At 44.8% G+C, this 21308-nt stretch overlaps 1 protein-coding gene across 1 annotated transcript in view; it reads right to left on the bottom strand.

Moving 5' to 3' along the window:
- FGD3 (FYVE, RhoGEF and PH domain containing 3) overlaps positions 1–19944 on the bottom strand; it is a 181794-nt gene extending 161850 nt beyond the window's left edge. The window contains exon 1 of the mRNA XM_075005650.1: positions 19700–19944. Within this exon, the coding sequence (XP_074861751.1) occupies positions 19700–19715 (16 nt within the window). The 5' untranslated portion in view covers positions 19716–19944. The remainder of the gene's footprint in view (positions 1–19699) is intronic.
- Between the last annotated feature and the right edge of the window lie 1364 nt (positions 19945–21308).

Here is a 21308-nt window from a genome sequence, read left to right on the forward strand (position 1 = left end):
TCAACTTAAACGATTTAAAAAGGTACTTGCCTAAAAATTAACACCTCCCCAAAATTAACCTGTTTGAAGTCTCATTGTAAATCAGTTGCTTGAGGAATAATTTGAAATTTGGAATTAAGAAAATAAAAAAAAACCAAAACACCAACCCATTAATGCTTTTTTAAAAGTAACCCACCAGCTGTTATTAATACAGCAATCCATCCCCAACCACGAGTCCCTCAAATGCGAGACCTCAGTACACAAGTCTTGTTCTGTATACGTGTCCCACAAACACAAGGCCAACTGCCTTGATTACAGATGAGTCACCAAGAGCCATCGTAACCCTAACTTTCCCGCAGTTAGCCACCACCACCATCTTGTCTCATAGACTCTCACGAGAATGGCTGATGTGCCTGAATGTAAGAAGCCACTTCCCTTCTCCCTTGCTTGGCTGCCATTGCATTCAGTTGTAGAAACGCACACTTCATCTTTGTGCTTCGGGCAATACAGTATTTGTGCATATTTTATGTATAAATTGGTAATAATTAATTGAATAATAAATTGAACACAGTGATTAATTGAATAATGAATTGAATAAATTTAAAAAGGCCTCCAAAGCAGTGGAAGGGCTTCTAATACTGCCAAGATGGCAACAAAGTGCGATGTCTTTGGAAGACAGATTTAAAGCTCTTGAAGAGCTTGCCCAAGGTGAAAATAATTGGGCTGCTGAGCCTTGCTTTGGTGTTAATGAATCTGCAATTCATACAATCAAGAAAAATGAGGATGCTATTAGGGCCAGTGCTGCCAGTGGCACACCACATCTTTAGAAGTGTGTTGCATGCCAGGTGATCCATTTACAGAAAAATATGGAAAAGGCATTGAATGTTTGGCTGGAGGACCTGAAAAAAATGCCTCTTAGTACATGTGTCGTTCATAATAAAGCCAAACAAATTTACAAGCAACTTGTTGAAAACACAGGGGAGAGATATAAAGAAACATTTCAGGCCAGCAATGGCTGGTTTGGTAAGTTTAAAAAGTGCTATCACCCGCAGAAAGTGAAGTTTGCGAGAAAGACCGCATCAGCCAATCACAAAGCAATGACTCAGTTTCCCAACTACACCAAGAAACTGACTGAGAAAGGCTATTTGCCCAAACAGGTTCTCAGCACAGATGAGACTGTCCTGTTTTAGAAGCTGATGCCCTAATGCACATTTTTTTCCCAATACAAGAGAGTTTTTAGGTTTTTTTCAATAAATGACGTTTTAAGGAAAGCTAACTCTTATTTTGCGCCAGCACTTCAGGTGACTGCATGATAAAATCCATGGTTCTTTACCAAGCCTTAACCCACGTGCTCGTAAAGGCAAAAATAAAAGCCATCTTCCTGTTTTCTGGCAAGCCAATGGAAAAGTATGGGTAACTCCTGCACTGGTTTTGAACTGGTTTTACAATTGCTTTGTTCACAAAGTTGAACGTCACCTAACCAAAAAAAAAAAAAAAAAGTCTTGTATTTAAAGTGTTGTTGATTCTGAACAATGCATCCAGTCACCTGGACTTGTTGCTATTGGTTCACCCCAATGTTGAGGTTGTTTTCCTACTCTCAAACACCACCCCACTCCTTAAACCCCATAGATCCAGGTATAATAAAAACATTCAAGAGTTATTACACCAGACGCATGTTTGACCACATCAAAGAGATCACTGAAAAAAGTCCACAACTTACAGTGAAAGATGCATGGAAAGGGTACACCATCGCAGCTGCAATAACCATAACAAAAAGATCCCTGGATAGCATAAAGCAATCTACTTTTAGTGATGCTTGGCAAAGAGGCTCAAAGGAGGCAGTGAACAATTTCACTGGTGTTCTACAGTAGAGGATGACATTTAAAAAATTATAGCAACCGCAAAACATTTGGGTGGTTAAGGCTTTGATGGCATGGAGTCTTGTGAAGCTGCTGACCTGCTGGACTTTCACTGTCAGGAGTTAACAGAGAAAGACCTGGAAGAACTCATTGTGACATCTAGGTGATAATGAAAGTGAAGAGCAGGAGAATTTGGGACCAAAACCACAGCTCTGTCTAATATTAATGATTCTTTGCTCCAAGCTTCAAACTTCAGTGATCACATGTTGGAAACTGATCCCTTCATGGAACGAAGCCTAACCTTCAGACGAGGCTTCAATGGATGGCGGCGACCGTTCAAGAGTTCCAAAAACACATTCATAAGAAGGTGAGTCAGTATAAACTTCATGCTTCCTTCAAAAAGATAGAGAAAACCACTCCACAGGAGTGCTCCCTTCAACCAATAGGTAGCAGCCTTCAAAAAGCATTTCAAGTGGCTGCTAAATCAGCTCAAGCCTCACCTGACAATGGCACGCATCATTTATGAAGAACAGCAAGATGTCCTGTGGCACCCTATAGACTAACAGATATTTTGGAGCATAAGCTTCAGTGGGCAAAGACCCACTTCATCAGATGGCTCACGTATCTGACGAAGTGGTCTTTGCCCACGAAAGCTTATGCTCCACAATAGCTACATCTACACGTGAAGCCTACATCAAAGTAGCCTATTTCGATGTGGAGACATCGAAATAGTCTATTTCGACGAATAATGTCTACACATCCTCCAGGGCTGGCAACGTCGACGTTCAACTTCGACGTTGGGCAGCACCACATCGAAATAGGTGCTGTGAGGGAACGTCTACACGCCAAAGTAGCACACATCGAAATAAGGGTGCCAGGAACAGCTGCAGACAGGGTCACAGGGAGGACTCAACAGCAAGCCGCTTCCTTAAAGGGCCCCTCCCAGACACAGTTGCACTAAACAACACAAGATCCACAGAGCCGACAACTGGTTGCAGACCCTGTGCATGCAGCATGGATCCCCAGCTGCTGCAGCAGCAGCCAGAATCCCTGGGCTAAGGGCTGCTGCACACGGTGACCATAGAGCCCCGCAGGGGCTGGAGAGAGAGCGTCTCTCAACCCCTCAGCTGATGGCTGCCATGGCGGACCCCGCTATTTCGATGTTGCGGGACGCGGATCGTCTACACATGCCCTACTCGGATGTTCAACTTCGAAGTAGGGCGCTATTCCCATGCCCTCATGGGGTTAGCGACTTCGACGTCTCGCCGCCTAACGTCGATTTCAACTTCGAAATAGCGCCCAACACATGTAGCCGTGACGAGCGCTATTTCGAAGTTGGCGCCGCTACTTCGAAGTAGCGTGCATGTGTAGATGCGGCCAATATCTGTTAGTCTATAAGGTGCCACAGGATTTCTTGTTGTTCTCGAAGATACAGACTGACATGGGTACCTGTCTGATACTTTATGAAGAATGACATCTGAGGATCAAAAGGTACCTGCACTGTACATTAAAATTGATTTGTGACAGAAGTTACTATTTAAGGAGTGTAAAATGTCATTTACATTCACTTTATTTAGTGTGCTCTTTTCCTTGTTTGATTTTAGAGGACATAAAAAGTATTTTTCAGGGCTTTCATACATGCCCTCCCAACCGCAGGTCCCCTAACCCTGTCTTTCCATAGGTTCTTATGTTCCTCTACTGTGAATTCCTCTACTGTAGGGTTTTTCAAGAATGTAACCCTTGTGGTTGGAGAAGAATTGCCACAATGAAATACTGACTTAGTTATGTAGTATCAGGAACAAATATATTCATCCACATGTAATGGTCTGGAGCTTATGATTTCTGCATGCACTGATGAAATCAAAATTATTTTTGCCTGCGGGCAGACTCCAGAACAAAGCCTTTGAAGCTTTCAACAATGACGGGCAATCGAATGCACCCACAGCAATAGTTGGTTTTGTTATTTTACCACCACCAGAATTGCCACTGCACCCCATCTCAAAGAGCTTCAAATCTGATTTAACACATAAATGCCGTGTCTACACTAGACCAAAACTTCGAAATGGCCATTTCGAAGTTTACTAATGAAGCGCTGAAATTCATACTCTGTGCCTCATTAGCATGCAGGCGACTGCAGCACTTCAAAATTGACGCGGATCGCCACCGTGTGGCTCATCCAGACGGGGCTCCTTTTCGAAAGGACCCCGCCTACTTCGAAGTCCCCTTATTCCTATGAGCAGATGGGAATAAGGGGACTTCGAAGTAGCCAGGGTCCTTTCGAAAAGGAGCCCTGTCTGGACGAGCCGCGCGGCAGCGAGCCGCATCAATTTCGAAGTGCCGCAGCCACCCGCATGCTAATGCTGAATATGTATTCCAGCACTTCATTAGTAAACTTCAAAATGGCCATTTGGGCTAGTGTAGACGTAGCCAAAGTAACAACAAGGTCACAAAATCTAGGAGAAGGGATTGAGGGAGGAAAGACAGTGGCCACAGCAACAAGATTCTGCGGTTACTCAGCAAAACAACATGCACATGAAACGATGCCCTTGGTTGAACTGTACACAGGTTCTGAACCCAGATGTATGGATCCAGAAACATAAGGCCAGGTCTACGCTAAAGAGTTAGGTTCGCTCTGCTACATTGCTCAAGGGGATAAAAAAAATTAACACACCTGAGCAGGGGCAGGATGTTAGGCAGGGGGCTAGACTTGATGACCTCCTGAGGTCCCTTCCAGCCCTAGGATTCTATGAACCCGGTTAAGACAAACTAACCCCCCCATTGTAGACTGTGCTAAATCACTGATGAAAGAATGTTTCCACCGTCAAACCAGCTACCTGCTCTTGGGGAGATGATTACCTACAGCAACAGGAAGACCCCTCCAGTAGTAATGAGCGTCTTTACTTCAGCTGCTACAGGTGACAGAGCCTCAGCTATGCTGCTATAGCAGTTGCAGTGCAGACATCACCTAAGTTTCAACTACCTAACCTACTGTCAGGTCCACTAACTGAGGGGAAGGACAGGGATCTAGCCACTATGAAGACAGACAATGCCACACTAACTTAGCACAGGTCATATAAGCGCTCACACGTACAAATTTCATAGCTTTTAAATTTTTACCAGGCACATCATACAGACCTATATTGACCTAACCGTACCACTCAGGAGCATGAAAAATCCACAGTTATACTAACCTAAGCCCTTGAATTGAGAGCTTTCCCCAACAATATAACTATGGCCTCTCGGGGTGGGCACAGGAGGATATTAACACCACCAATGGAAGACACTCTCCTTTCAACATAGGACTATTTTCCCTAAAGCACTATAGCTGCCCAAGACGACATACCCCTAGTCAGACTAGGTAGGCATTATGATAAAATGGGACTTAAGGAAACTTTTGACCAAGCAAGGTCTGGAGGCTTAGTACACCCATTCACAAAGGGTATTTCACACCAAAGCAACGTTATAGGAGGAGTGACTATGGAAACTATGGAAGCAGAGCAGAGCAGGGTGATCTACCAGCTAAATGATAAGGGACACAATCAGGTGTGGCTGGCTGTCATTTAGTGGCCTGCTCAATGCCGGAGATCAGAACACATCTTGAATACTGTGTGCAGATGTAGTCATGCCATCTCTAAAAAGGTAATCTTAAAATTAGATAAGGCAACAAAAATTATGAGCAGTATGGAATGGCTAACATAGGAGGAGAGGTTATAATAACTGGGATTTTTCAGCTTGGGAAAGGGATGACTTGGAGGGATACCACAGAGGTCTACAAATCACTCATGGTGTGGAGCAAGTGATAAGTGCACATTATTTACCCCATTGCATAATCCAAGAACCAGAGTTTGCCCAATGAAATTCACAGGCATCAGGTTACAAACAAAAGGAGTATTTCTTCACACAAAGCATGTTCAACCTGTGGAACTCATTGCCAGAGATGTTGTGAAGCCCAAAAATACAAAGGGGGTTCAAAAGAGAACTAGGTAGGTTCATGGACAAAAGATCCATCAATGCCTATGAGTCAGGTGGGTCAAGGATGCAACACCATGTGCTGAGTGTCTCTAGCCTCTGTTGCCAGGAACTGTAAGTGGACAACAGGGGATGAATCACTTGAGGATCACTGGTTCTGTTCACTGCCTCTGAAGCACCTGGGACCGGCCAAATGTCAGAAGACAGGATACTTGGCTAAATGGACCACTGGTTTGTCCAAGTGCAGCTGTTCTTATGCACTAGGTAATCTGTTGATTCTTTCTGGCCTTCAAATCTGAATTAACTTGGCAGAAGCAGAATTGAGAGGGACTACAAGAAGTTCCCACCTGACATGGTAGAGAAATTTGAAGGGGGTGACAGTCCATTCTGCAGATTAAGAGGCTGATTTCAGCAGTTGCTTTTCATGTGTCAGAGAGAAGCAATACAGATGCTGGAGAGGCCAAAAAACAAACCGTTTCAATAACCAAGAGAAGAGATGATCCAGATCTGGAACAGAGTTTTCAGCATCTGGTAAGAGAGAAAAGGTTGGATCTAGAAGATGTGGAGGAAGAAGTGGCAGAGTTTGGACCCAGGCCTGAATGTGTGGGGTGAATGAAGAGGATTTATTTTTAGGGTGGTTTCCTCATCCTACTCCCCAGTTACAGGTACCACCTTAAGAGACCTGGTTCTCACAGATTCCTAAGCCACACAAGGTACCAGTCACCTCTCCAGCCAGTAGTGCTGTCGCAAAGTGCAGCATTACTTTTTGACCAACACCTGAGTTCAGTTCCAGCAGTTTAAGGGAAGCTTTGAGTTGAACTTTTTTCTCCCCAGCAAGTCGTACGCCTGCTCAGTGTGTACTTCCAACAAAAATATCCTCTTCGTAGAAATAAAACCTAAGTACAGCTGTTGTCCATCTTCTTGAGCAGACAAAGGCCCCTCCACAGCCTGCCAACTCTGCTAATAACAGCTGTTACTAGAGGCCCAGCTCCAGCAAACACATGCTTAACTTTAAGTGTGCGAATAGGACCATTCCCTTTAAAGTGAAGGGTGTGCAGGTTCACAGAATCAGGCCCCCAGTGAGGAAACATAGAATTTTAGGAAAACTTACAACACTGCTTTACAAAAGAATACACAAAGTAGCATAAATCCATTGCTTGACAGAGGAGAAAATGGTACCCTCAGAGACACTTTTGGATACCGGCAGAACAGGTTACATTTCAACAGGTGCTTGAGAAATGAGCCGGGACTGGATTACTCAGTATGTCACAAACCAGGTAGAGGAAAAAAGCCACTAACAATGCTCCCTATAGTACAGTCAGAATCAATTTGTCCGTGGGTTTCCCTCAAGGAACTCAAGTTCTACGTGCTAAAATTCTGCCAAGCTGGGTGGCAGCTGGGTGGAGTGGGGGGAAAAATGTTCAGTGTCAAATTTTAGAGTGCACAAAGAAATAAAATGATAGCCACCACCTAATCTACGCTTTTCTAGAAAGCAAAAATCAGGACTGGTAACAAATGTTTCTTTTCCCTTTCTTCACCCCCTCTCCCAAAATCATATACACAGCACGCACTTAGCCAGGGGAAGTAAGTTCCAAAAGATATTCCTGAGGCCAAGAAGTTTGCAAGATTGGACATTTATATGGATGACAGAAATCTCCATAATTACAACAGGAAAATTCTTAAAGATGTGGGTGAATTCCTGGCTTCACTAAGTCAATAGTAAGATTCTCATTGACTTTAGTGAAACCAGAATTTCAGCATAAAAGTGTACTGGACATAAATCCTCATGCTTCAGAATACAAGCCAATATATGAGTAAAGAAGACATTTCCAATAGGATAAGTTGTCCTGTAACCACTTAAAATGTTGTTTCCTACACCTTGCTCTGAAGAAGTTGGTCCTGGAAACTGTCAGAAACAAGACAATAGAACAGACTTATCACCAGCATGAGAGTTATCATCTTTAAACACACACACACACACACACATACACACACACGCACTAGTTCTTTGGTTTTTGGGTCACTGCCCACAAGCAGACTCAAACCTCGGAGCTCTGCAGCTTAGTGCAGGCACCTCTACAGCTTGAGCTAAAGGGCAGCTAGCTCTCACATTAGGCTGTGGAGAACACATTCTTTCTCTGTGATGTGGTCTAGGTACCACTACATGGGACAGTTAACAACACATAGGTGTGTGTGTTACACATGCACAACTTTTCGTTAGTTATAAAATTAGTACTAAACAACATTTAGGTTGTACAAGTGCCGTGCAACTATAACCTAAATGGGTTCGCAAAAACAGTGAGAAGTCCTGTGGCACCTTATAGACTAACAGATTTTTTGGAGCGTCAGCTTTCATGGGCAAAGACCCACTTCATCAGATGCACTTCGCCTTTGCCCACAAAAGCTGATGCTCCAAAAAACTTGTTACTCTGTCAGGTGACACAGGACTTCTCAGTGTTTTGGCAGATCCAGACTAACACAGCTATCCCTCTGATAATTGTCACTAAACAAGTTCTGCTGACAGATGAGTACAAGTTTCTTGTGGTCAGAGGCCTCCCTACTCTGCAACACTGAGAAAGCAGCTGGCTTTGGCCGCTCACTCATCATTGCTACCAAGCTGCACCTTCCTGATTCAAGCACACCCAGACCCCCCGGTGCATGTAAATTTTAGTGTGTTGTTACTATCCCTCTGCTGCTCAGTTTGCGAGTCTTTGTGGCATCACATGTACTTGCCAAGGAAGAAACTCCTGGACTTCAAACTGGTCTGGCCACTTCTGAGGCAGATGTACTTCTATGTGGTGAGAATGAATGCCAGACCCTGACCCTGCAAAAGACTTGAGCATGACCCTAACTCTGCCTAGTCTTGGTGCCTCTGATGCAACAACCTACATGCATGAAGTTACACATCCAAGTAATTTTTCAAAGATCAGGACTAAGGGTGCAGGACCTTCTATTTTCTGTATTGAAACATTTAGCGACTAATACTTAAAAGTTTAAACAACTAGACCCTTGCTAAATGAGCATCACATTTATATATTAATATTGGAAACAAAAGGAATAAAAAATGCAAACTTTATTTCTTTGATGTATCCAGCCCTTAGAAGACTATTTGTTACTCCATGGGAAGCTTAAGTTCAAGTCATTAACCACTCAAATCAGCAGGGAATATCCCATGCAGATGGCATACCTGCCTAAAACAGGCAACTGGAAAGGTTGAGATCTTCTTTTCCACAAACCCTTCCATCCCATAACTCTGGTTTATCCAACATCTGGCAAGAGGGGAAAAGAAACTTTCAATACATTTCTTTTGTAATTCAGAAAACATGTTCCCTACTTAAATGCAACCTACAATGGAGCTCAGAAATTCAAATACTGGCTTTTTTTTCTTGCAGCCTGTCTCAACTTAGCGGACCAGCTCTTCAGACAGTATAAATCAGTGCTGCTCCATTGACATCACTCTCACACACGGCGTGAAATCCAGGCCCTACTGAAGTCAATGGCAAAACTCCAGTTGACTTAATAGGGCCAGAATTTCATTCACTGGCTTGAAGTCAGCTATTCTGATTTACACCAGCTGACAATATCATCCTCTCTCTGACTCTCAGTCATTTTCATGGCTGCTGTGCTCTGGCACCTGAATCCAATGCCCTCATCAAGATGGCCGAGATCCTGAAGCTGTAGGGCAAGGTGCTGCTTGATGCGCTATTTGACCAGCTGGAAGTGGCGATGGCAGAGGAGTCTCAAAGGGTATAAGCCTGCTAACTTCTCCCAAAAGGAGATGGATCTGGGATGCAGCTGTTCGTTCCATACAGCTGAAGCAAGGTACAAAGTTAGCCTCTTCCTTCCAAACCTGCACCCTGGCCCCTGGCCCAAGAATCTGACAAGCCATCACTGAGAATGCTAAAGCTGAATGTCTATGAACTAAAGATCAGTTTTATTTGTTTTCCTATTTATTTTTCCCCCTTCCTGTTCTTCACTTTTCTATGTCCAGAAGCATCTTTTTTCCTGTGTTTTACAACGTCCAGGGTTTAGCTCAGACTATTTGTTCTATACTTGTTAATTCTTTTTTTAAAAAAAAGTTCACTTTTATTTCATCTATACTGTAAAATCCTCTTTCTTCAAGACATTTCCCTCTCTTCACATTCACCTTTCTCTTCCTCTTTAAACTTTCCATCTCCTCTCTGTTTCCCCCCTCCCACTCCAGTCCCAATGTCTCGCCTCCTCTCTCTCTGCAATTCTCTCCCTTTCCTTTCTCCAACACCTTTCTCCTCCTCCTGCTCCACCCCCCCGCCCCCCCGGAGTCTTCTCAGGATGTGGTTGAAGTAAAGGTTCTACTTGTTCTTTAAAACACAAATCGGAGAGTTCCAGAAGGTGAGGGATAACACAGAAGAGGGCAACAGGTAATTTAACACTGTGGGGAGACTTCTCCCTCACTGCAGCCATCCTTGATTGTGCAGCAATGCCTCAGTACATGACCAACACAGGTTGAAAAATGTGACCTCTACTAAGGCTTTGTCTACACTATGCAGCTTTTAGCTACATGGCTGGGTCACTACAGTCATATTGCTAAAGATCACACAGTAACCACTGTCTGTCCATTCTTTTGCTGACCAAAAACTTCCACCCTCAAGCAGTTGGACAAAGTGCAGTTCACAGAAGTTCTAGCCTTTGGCAAAATTTTGTCTTTTGGGGGGAAGTGAGGTGTCATTTTAATACCTCTGAAAGACTATGTTTTGTTATTCAGTTGCCATTGTAGACAAGCCTAAAGGTGGCACACACATGTACAGACACTACTACAAGAGATTCCTTCTGTGAGAATGCTGCAGCAGATTTTGTATACACGTGACAGAAATGGACTGCCAGCAACCAATGAATGATCAGTACAATAATATCCACCCCATTCCTGCCTCAGGGCTCCAAATCTTGTTGAACTACAGTAGCTATAACCTCATAAATGTAAATGTGTGTTCAGAATTAAGTGGCAGAGACTGAATGTGTGCTCAGGCCCTGCAAGCATCAAAAAGGCAGGCCAAGACTTTCAAAAACAGGAGCTCAAAGTCAATTTTACACTTCCATATTTAGACACCTGTCTGATTTTCAGAAGTTACAAATACCAGGAGCTCCCACTGGCCTAGCATCCATACTTTAGATACCTGCCTGGTTTTCAAAAATTTGAGCACCCAATGGGAGGTGCTGTGTGCTCAGCACTTTTGAAAAAGACAAAAAAAAAAAAAACCTCATCCACGTCCTCAACATGAAGTTTTGCCGTCTTCAGAATTTTAGTTTGGTTTCCAATGAGACTTGATGTGCACATAGAGTGGTTCCTAAAAACTTGTGGGCTACATCTACACTACTTTCCTCTTTCGAAAGAGGAATGTAAAAGAGGGACATCAAAAATGAAAATACAGTGCTGATTTTCAAATCACGTGCTTCATTTGTATAATCTCTTTTGATTGCTTTTTTGAAAGAGATTTTTTTTCAAAAAGAAAAGCAGTGCAGACGGGTTTTTCCTGAAAAACACACTTTTTCGAAAGAATCCCCCTCTATGCTTTTTTCCCCCAAAAAAACTCTCTTCCAAAAAAGCAATCAAAAGCAGTCATGCAAATGAAGTGCAAGATTTGTAAATCAGCAGTTCATTTGCATTCTCAAGTCCCTCATTTGCATTCCTCTTTCGAAAGAGGAACGTGGTGTAGATGTAGCCTTTGTCTCCAGGACCGAGGTTATGTTTCTGAATGGGAGTGAAGTATTTAGGTCTTGGTCTCCTAAATCACCAGATTTTTCAACCCTCTTCTTTAACCAGCTCACGTGTAATGGCTATCATTAAATGGCAGTGGCAGAAGCGATTACCCTTCAGTGATGGCATCAGTTCAGCTATGGGCTACTTATAAAAGCTAGGAGAGAGGAAAATGCACGTTCTCTTTAGATGTTACAGACATTCAGCAGTTATACATAAAACATATCTGAAAACTAAATACTCATCCATTCAAGAAATTTCTAAGGAGGGTGCATCAAAGCAATCTGTGAAGAAGTCCCTGCACTTAATTATTTAACAAGAGAAAATTAAACTGGTTTTGAAATATAAAATATCTAATTCATTTTTGTATTCATGTTCATGGGGCCCTATGATCTTTAATAGCTCCTTGTCTCTTACAATAGAGCTTCCTGTAGTCTGTTCCAGCCCATCTGTTAACGTCTTAAAGATACAGTCATAAAAGAAATGCCTTTTCCTACTAGTAAGAGATTAGAAGAGTATGAATTGTACATTATTCCATTCACTGGTTGACGCCAACTTCTTATTCAATAGAGAGCTTGCTTCAAAACAGCAACTTCTGTTCCTAACACTTTAAAACATACTGTAGAAGTCTTGGCAAATTAAGGTTTTTTTTTTTAATAAAATAGTTCCAATTCTTCATATTAAGAACACTCCACTCTCTGAAATGGCTTTAATACTCGGGGGAGGGGACTAACATTGGACACTAGTTTTCCTCAACACTAACAGCTATCTTCCTCATGCTATTACAGCCTAATAAGGCTACCACAGAATAGAGCCCAATGAGTCACAGCTGCTTAGTTTTCCACAGCCATGGCTTCAGGGATTTTCTTCCACACTGAGGTACACTATAGCCTCTTGACACCACTCTGGCAGTGTAACAGGCTTTGGAAGAGAAGCAGATTACCTTGTAAGTTACCCCTTTAAGGCTTCTTTACATTCTGCCAGAATGGTTTGCAGGGGGCTTAATGTAAATGAATGAATAATGTTGCAATAAAGTTGGGGTTTTTTTTTTGTTTGTCCAAAGTCGCAGCCCCGCTTTGCTACACTTTCAGCTCTGGGGTAGTCAGCTCAAGTGCCACTACAAACCACCGCCACCACCCCTGCTTGAGTGGGCGGCATTGTGATTTGGCGCACAGGGCTTCCACGCTACTCAAGTGTGGCCCAGCCTCCCCTCCATCATGATGGGCAGGTGCATGCAGAAGTGCCGTCAGGGTACAGAGGTAGTGGAGTTACAGTGCACCTCCTAGACAGAGGTGTAGGGGGTTGCAAGTTAGGGGAGGCTCCAGGAATGTAAAACTTACACTTTTTGTTTTCTACAGTCTTAGATGTCACGCTAGCAGCACAGACATTATGCTCCAACAAGAGCTGGCTATTCCCCACTCCTCCAGGGCAGGAAGTGGAGGAGGAGGGAACCCCTGCAATTACCAGCTGCCATCATTTCACATACATAGAGGGCCTCTGGGGGACTGGCACCACTGAGTTTCCCCATCCCTGATCAATGCCCTGAGAGACCCAAGACCCAGCCAATCACCCTACCCCTCTCAGCAGGGACTCCTGGAGCCTATCCCCTGGTTTGGCCGGGCAGCTGCAGAAGGATTTGGCCTTCTGGTCAAGCAAAAGCTGCTGTTGGCCAGCGGGCCAGCCCACCCTACTTGGTAAAGGCAGAGCTCTACCTGGGCAAAGTACAAAGCCAGTGCCAGCAGGACTGAGTGTAGGCAATGGGGACAAGTATCCCAGGGAGCCTACCCCCAATCTGCACAGGTCTCCAGCCTCTTCCTCACTCATCTTTGCCAGTGCTCCCAGCAAGTCACAACAGGGGACAGCTGGGCCAAATTTGAGTGAGTGCCTTTGCAACATGAAGGATGGGGTCACAACACTGCTCCAGGTTGAGATCAGTGCTGAAAACTGCAGTTTCTACACCAAAATAAATAAATAATTCACAACCTGCAATTTCCTTACAGACCTATAAATGGAAACCAGGAAGACAGCTTGTAACAAAAAGCAAACCACAGCAGACAGCCTTGTGTTGTCAGACAGGTAGTTTAAAAAAGAAAAAATCACACTCTCACACTGCTTAAACACATATAGCTGGGTTGCTATTTTTCACTCCTACTCCTTTCATCCCTGTTGCTGAGTTCTAGATCACCTCTTTAGGTCACTGCAACACAGCCCAAGTGACAGTTAGTCTCCCGAGACTAAATGACAATGAAAAGCCACTTACGAAAAAGAGCTGTGCACTGAAAAGGCAGGTGAATGAAAGGACAAACATTAAGTACCCTTTCTCAACCCATCAAGTCACTGAGAGTTTTGCCACCAGTTTCTTTCACAGCAGGGTAAGTCTCTAGGCCTGGATGTACAGTGAACTGACTCCAACCCAGCGGCCATAGAAGATGGGCATCATTCATAGCATCCACAGAAGTATGGGTTTTATTTGCACAAGAACCAAACATCAACAAAGGTCAGCGAAGCCAAAAGAAAGCGGAGGAAGAAAAGTTATTTGAAGCACTAGTGCTCTGAGGCCACAAGGGCAAGACACTTAAATGTTCTCTATTGGAAGGCCACATCATTAGCAGCCATCACAGATGCTTCTCAGAGTAATGTGGTTAGTAGACTTGGACACACTAGTGTGTATAGGTTGGAAATATTTGCAGAAACTTAGGTCTTCCATTCATTTCAATTACTTTTGCCCACTGGACTTCATCTCCTAATCACGCACAATCTAAAAGAAATAAGAATATCGGATAGTGTGACTTTTAGTCCACTTAGTGTGACAAACAGGTGCACTAGCTTTTCATATTTCTGTACCATCCCTGCTAGGTGGTTTCCTAGTTCTTTAATAGTACTAAAATAAGGTAGTGATGCAGTACCTTAGTATAAGGGGAACCTACTAACAGTGAGCTTCGATACAGGAAAGGTCCACTAGATGTGAAGGTATTTGTTTGTTTCCAACAACACCGCATAAGGGTTTTTGACAGTGCAATCTGCCAATTGCAATTCTAGCTATACTGAACCTTGATTTTGCTGCAAGATCTGCCATGGACTCAACACATAGCATTAGGCAAGACACTTACTATCATTGCTTCTCAGTGAAAATGGGGATTCTCACCAACCGCTGGAAGTTAAAAGCATGACAAGTGCTAGTCATAAATGTACTAAATATTAGTAACAACAGGGAGGAGTACGGCCTATGGAAAGAGCATTGTATTGGAAGCCAAAAGATCTCATTGCAACTCTGATGTGGACTATGGGACAGTATCTTGAACCTCTATGCCTCAGTTTCCACACCTGTAAGAAAGAAAATACAGTAAGCCCTTGAGTTACAGGGGAGTTGCACACAGGGGAGTTGCCACTTAGTTCCCAGGCTCCACTCTGCCTGCAGGAATGGGAAACCGACAAGCCCACCAGGGCTGGTCAGTTTCCTGACTGCTTCTACCTGCCTTCCTCCAGTGGCACAGCTGTCAGGCTGGCAGCTGGGGTAAGACGGGGGAAGGGGCTTTTACCTTGCTTAGACAAGCTAAAACCCTTCCCCCTGCCCTCCTCCACTAGCACGGCTTCAGGCTGACAGACCCACAGCTGGGGATAGGCAGGAGGAAAGAGCTTTTAGCTTGCCTAGCTGCTCACAGCTATAGGCAGCTAGGCAAGCTAAAAGCCTTCCCCCTGCCTTCCTACAGCAGCGTGGCTGTCAGGCTGACAGCCCCACGGCTGGGGGAAAGGGCCACAGAGCAGCTTCAAGTTGTGCTTAACTTGTGTTAAAGCAAGTTATGTGCAACTTGAAGCCACATACTTCAAGGGTTTACTGCCTACTATACTCTCCTCAATTTTTTTTCAGCATGAATCTTGTACATTAACTGAAAAATGAAAACCTTATGTAAGTGGTATCATTATTAATCATTCTGTAATTGTAAACAAAAGAGATCTCTATTGGCACACTAATTTTCATATGAAAGTTAAATAAGCCAACAAAAGAAAAAAAAAGTCTCAAGCATCATGAAGTCCTTCAAAATGAAAATACAGCAATAGCTGCAACAGCTGTTTCTCAACCAGTTTAGTTTTCTCAATAAAAAAACATGTTTTTATCTGTAACCTCATCCTGCAAACTGCAAACACACTGAGCACTGAATAGATGTTAACGCTTTAACAGTTCTTTTTAACAACTCCTTTTTTTACACAAACATTTTGTCAGAACATAAAATCTGTTGCATCTTGACCATACCATATATAGAGAGCATTTACTGCAGACATAACACTGTCTTACACGTGATATATATGTATCCTTTGTTCAAGAGGCCATCTAGTTTAAGTATCTTAAAACCTGCTAATTTTTCACATTAGAAAACATTATTAAGACCCCATTTTTGATGGCAGACGATTGTAAATAGATTCATGTGTTTTTATTGAGTCTTCTGTGTATGGTGCACCATGAACAAAAGTTTAAGAGTCATTTACAAACTAGTCTGAAGGGCTAACTTCATCTTAAAGTTCACGGTTCCTTCAGTTGGATTAAATTCATGGTCAGATGAGAAACAGAGCATAGGCACTCACATTTTGACATTTACATTCCCCTGGGTTTTTATTCCTCACATGGACTAATTCAGATCCAGCCACACTAGCTGATACATTGATGGTACAATGTGCCCCACTATTGCTTGGGGTCTGTTAGTATTACTATAAACCTTTGTCTTAAGGGTTTGTAACTGGACTACAAAAACACATTCCAAGTGGGAACTGGACATTGAAAATCCCTGCCCTAGACTCCAATAGAAAGCTTTCTTGTCCATTTAGAAAAGTCAATATGCATTTGTAAGTTGCAAACACCTTTTGAAAAAAAAAGTAAATATACAAAAGATTTATTTGGCCAGTAGCAACAGAGGTCTCAGTCAAGAATAAGAAAGCCTGTATAGTGCACATTGATCTGATCTGTAGAAACGAACAAAAAGGGATTAGAGTATGATGCTCAAAACCTATTGAAATTCAATGGGAATTAGGATTCTAAATACCGTACCTTAAGTTCCTTTGAAAATTCTAGCCAGTGTGCCTGCCCTGGAGAGCTTATAATGTAAATAAACAAGACCAACAAAGTATACACACCCCAAGCGATACTAAGAGTGAAACTCATTTTGGATTTAGACTTCCCATGCCATTCCTCCCTCTGACCAGATGGCTTAGCGGACACCCCCTCATTGCCCCCATAGACATTTGCATTTCACATTAAGCCTTCTTGCTTTGTTTTATTAACATCATTCTTTGATTTTAATGCCTGCTGTCTCCATGCATCTCTGGGCCTTTTCGAGCCCTGCTCAACACCAAAACTCCAGGCTCCTTGCACACGTCAGTTCACGAGCTCATGATCTAGGAAATGTTGTGTTGGTCACTAAGGTGCCACAGGACTGCTTGTTATTTGTGAAGCTATAGGCTAACATGGCTTCCCCTCTGAGATGATTGTCAGTTCAGTTAGCAGTTCCAAAGACAGCAAGGAGGCTCCAAAACTGCTTCAAGTCTCTGAAGAGCATTCCCTTGCCACTGTTTTTCCACTGTGTTCCTCCTCATGCAGTGGCCTTCAAGCCATGCCCTGTGGGAAAAAGCCAGTGGGCTCCTGCCTGCACTTTCACAGAGAGGAAAGGAGAGGCCTCAAGAAGCTGTGGGCCCCAGACCCAGGTTGGACAAGGTTTTTGAGTATGTGCCTGATTTTCCATACGAACAGCAGAACTGAAGTCAAATGGGACAAATTCTAGTCTTGCCAACACAAGCATTCAGAAATCATGAGTCTGACCCCTACTAGTTAGGGGACAATTTTAAAAATTCAGAACTTTTCAAAATAAGGCATTTTGGAGCCTTTCTATAACCCTTCTGCAAGTGTAAGAGTTAGAAATTTAAATTCCACTTTAATAAAAAAAGTGAGATTCTCAGGTAATCCCCCTGGCTCAAGAAATTGGAGCTTTAAAACAAACACCAAATGACTCATAATAAAATGAGAGAGGTGACAGAACTGTTTAAGTGTGTGACTAATTTTAAGCACATGAGAAAATAGCTGACTGAATCAGGGCTCCAGTCTCTAGAGCAGATGAGGTGCCTGCTTACCTTGTGAATGCTCCTGTGCTAATTAAATCTGCACCTACTGCCAGGAAGGAGGAGCCTTGTGATTTGTATTTATAAAACAAATACTTGGAATATGCGATACCATCATTAGCAGAAATGCATTGAAGCTGGTCAGATTGGTAACATGCTTTTTCCACCTTTATTAACCTAAGGATTACGTAACAAATGTAAAGAAACTTCTTGACAGTTACACCAAGAATGAATTTGCCTCACTTTGAGTGGCAAATTACAAATGCCGTTATGCTAGTTTGAGACATGTACTGAATACATCATTACTTATGTTATTCACAAAGCTCAAACCCAATCACGATGAAAGAGAGTGGTCTGTGTTGATTTTAGGATAGATTTTGTTGTTTCTAGAATATTTTTAACTTCTGATATGTTGTGACTATGCTCTATTTACATTTTGCATTTTTCCCTTTGGACAGCAAAAGTCAATAAAGGCACTATCGCTTTTGTTTATAGTCACTTTCGAATACTTTAGCACTGCAGTGTTTGGGTTTCAGATGCTACTGTGAATATTTGACAAAGTAAACGCTTTCATTGGAAAATTTTTAGTTGCAGGAACATTTCTATTGTTTTAGATTCTATGAAAAAAAGTTCGCTTTCCCAAAAGTTCAAAGTGGGGGAGGCTTTTGAATGGAGTGTATCGCTTTAATATAGCTTAACTACTCAGTTTTCAAATGGAAAATGTGACTTAAGTCTTGAGGTTTAAAAAGCAGCTACAATGTATGCAGCCAATTTTCTAAACATGAATCTCATAAGAGTTTTTTTTTTTTGGGTTAGTGTTTCTTTTTTTTTTTTTTTTTTAAGTATGAGAACGTATGGTTTTCAAGAGGCAGTCAGCTAGTTGCAATAGACCATAATGGCCCAGAGGTTTTCAATTTGCAGACTGAGAGTGGTTTATGTTGAGTAGTAACAGCTCCAATAGGTATTAAAAAGACCAGGGCTTTTCAAAAGTGCCTAAATATGGATTTTCTTGGTAGGTTGTAACAGTGCTAAGGAAATAAATAGCCATTCCGAAATAAATGCTTCATGAGATAGGTTTCATGTGGTTTCAGAAAGCTCTAAAAATACATTCAGGCAGCTCAGTATTGTATTTACAAACAAGACTAATCTCTGTCAACACCCTAGGCCACCAGGGGCTAGATTCTGACAGCTGTGCCACAAGGTGAGTCCCGGCTGTAACTCACATGTTCGTCACTTCCCCCTGACAACTGATCAAGAGCATAGCAGTAACCTGGTCCTTTTGGGTTAAGAGTTTGGGCCTTTCTGAAGAGGGCAACTCTTGCCTTTGTGCAAATGGTTTAGCGACCTAACAGCTCAGCCAGACTCAAGGGCTGAACTTGACCCTTCCACGAGGAGTCTGATCAAGTCCTTTGTCTGCTCGTGCACAACCCTCGCCCCGCTGACAGCCCACCCACTCGGGCTCAGACCTCAGCAGGGCCCGGCTGTCTCTCCGGAGCTGGCTGTTGTCCTCGGGCCTCTCGCTGCGCGCCCGGGAGTCTCTGGAGCCAAAGGTGCCAAACGCCTTGCGAGATGCCGGCCGGGCTGCCCGGTAACTGCTCGCAGCAGCTGGGCCGCTGAGCCAAACGTGCGAGGCAGCTGGCAGCGCTCAGCCCAGGGGTTGCCTGTTGCAGAGCGGGGCAGCGGGACGAGCCGTGCGCACGGGGAGCCAGCCCGGCCGCAGGCGCAGGAATGAATGGGCTCCGAGGCAGCGCGACTCCAGCAAGCGAGCGAGCCAGAGGGGGGGCGGGAGGAACCCGGCTGCTGAGCGGCCCGCAAGGACCCCACGCCGGGCTGGGGGGGTGGAGGGCAGCGCCTTCCTGCCTCCCCGCCAGGCCGGGCCGGGCCGGGCCGGGCCGGACCGATTCCGTAGGGGGCCCGCCCGCCTGCCAGGCCGGAGCGCGGCCCCGGGCGGGGAGGGGCTGGGGCGTGCGGAGGCGGCCAGCGAGCGCCAAGTGCCCGGCGCCAGCGGAGCCCGCGGGGAAAGTTCCCGGGACACGTCCTGGCTGCGACTCACCCTCCGGCAGCTCCATGGGCTCCAGCGCTGCCTGCAGCTCCCCGGCGCGGCGGCGGCGGCGGCTCGGGCAGGGCGGCGCGTCAGGGCCGAGCCCTCACAAAGGAGGCTGCTCGGCGAGGGGGGTGGGTTTCCTCTCCCGCCGCCGCATCGCGCCCGCCAGCGGGACACGGCGCCCCCAAAGGCCGCGGCCGGCCGGCGCCTCCCCGCTGCTGCTCGCCCCCGCCAGGGACTGCGGGCCAGCGGGGCTTCCGCTGCCGGGCAGCTCCCCCCAGCCCACCCCCTCCGCGTAGGGCCACGGGGTTAAAAACTAAATCCTCCCACAGCCCGGTGGGAGGGGGCCCAGCTTCCCGCCCCTGTCTGGGCAGAGAACGTGGGGGGCGCCCCTCCTCCAGGCCGAGAGGGGCAGGGCCCCAGCCCGTGTGCGCCCCATAAGCTGGGCGCTTGTGCCCTGGCGCGGGAGCGACTCAGGTGCCAGCCAGCTGAGCCCCAGAGCCAGGTTTTGTTTCTACTCGGGGTGCGCAGGGCTGGAAACGATGAGTGGGAACATTAACTGCTGCCCCCAAAAGCCACCATAGCTCTCATTAGGGCACCAGGTGCTGGCTGGCTCCAGTGCAGCAGACACGGCAGGCTGCAGGCCCTGGAAATGCTCAAGCCACCCCAAGCAGTGCGGATCACCGGTTTTGCTAGTAAATCAGAACATGTGCACTGGAGTATGGCAGCAGGCACTTAACGGAGGGTAGAAAATCCCACTGGAGTTTTGCAAAGGGGTACAAGTTACCCCAGGGAGTCCAGGACCCAGTAGATTCCAGAGCCTGCTTTAAATGAGGCAGGAGATTTACAATGGTTTAAAAGAATTTCTGAAGTGGCCTCCAGCAATGCATAACAAAGTTGTTTAGTGCAGTGTTCTGGACCTCTCAAAAGCTGGGCACCTACAACATCTATAGAGCTGACCAAAACCAAAAAGCCACCTGGTTCCATACTAAGTTCTGAAAGACAAAAGTCAAAGACTCACAGTTTTGACCCCCCACCCCACCCCCCCAAGATTAGAGATGGGTTTGGAAGAGCCAGTTTGAAAACATGGTCCTAAGTGTCTGAAAAAATAAGTTCAGAATCTCTCATTTCAGAATCCTGCACGCCAAGCCATCAAAAAGACAGGACATCTATTATATATTGCATAAAGTTTGTCTCTGTCCATCCATCCCTCCACAAGTCCATTTATTCAAGAACTCCTCCTAAATGGTAAGAACAGGATTCACCCAATTTATCATAATTTAAAGGATGGTAAGTGTTTGATTGTGTCAAGATAATGGGCTGTGCCCTGAATGCAACTGTTTTCCATAACATGAAAAAGAAGGGATCTGACAACAGGGACAGTCAGCTCTGCTGACTACTGAGGGGCAGCAAGTGTGGGGGACAGTCATACTACATCGTGACCATGGGGTGAGTGCACCTGTAACAGAGACGCTGGCTGGGGACAGAGCACTGCATGTTGCTGGACACTGTCCTTCACTAATTGGCTCCCGTGCTCCACAACTGGGGTCCAAACTCTTGGCCCCAGCACCAGAAACAGGGTGGGAGGAGAAGCCTAAGACAGCGTGGACCCAACCAC

This window comes from Carettochelys insculpta, chromosome 11 (assembly GCF_033958435.1).
Source record: "Carettochelys insculpta isolate YL-2023 chromosome 11, ASM3395843v1, whole genome shotgun sequence".
Classification (NCBI taxonomy): domain Eukaryota; kingdom Metazoa; phylum Chordata; order Testudines; family Carettochelyidae; genus Carettochelys; species Carettochelys insculpta.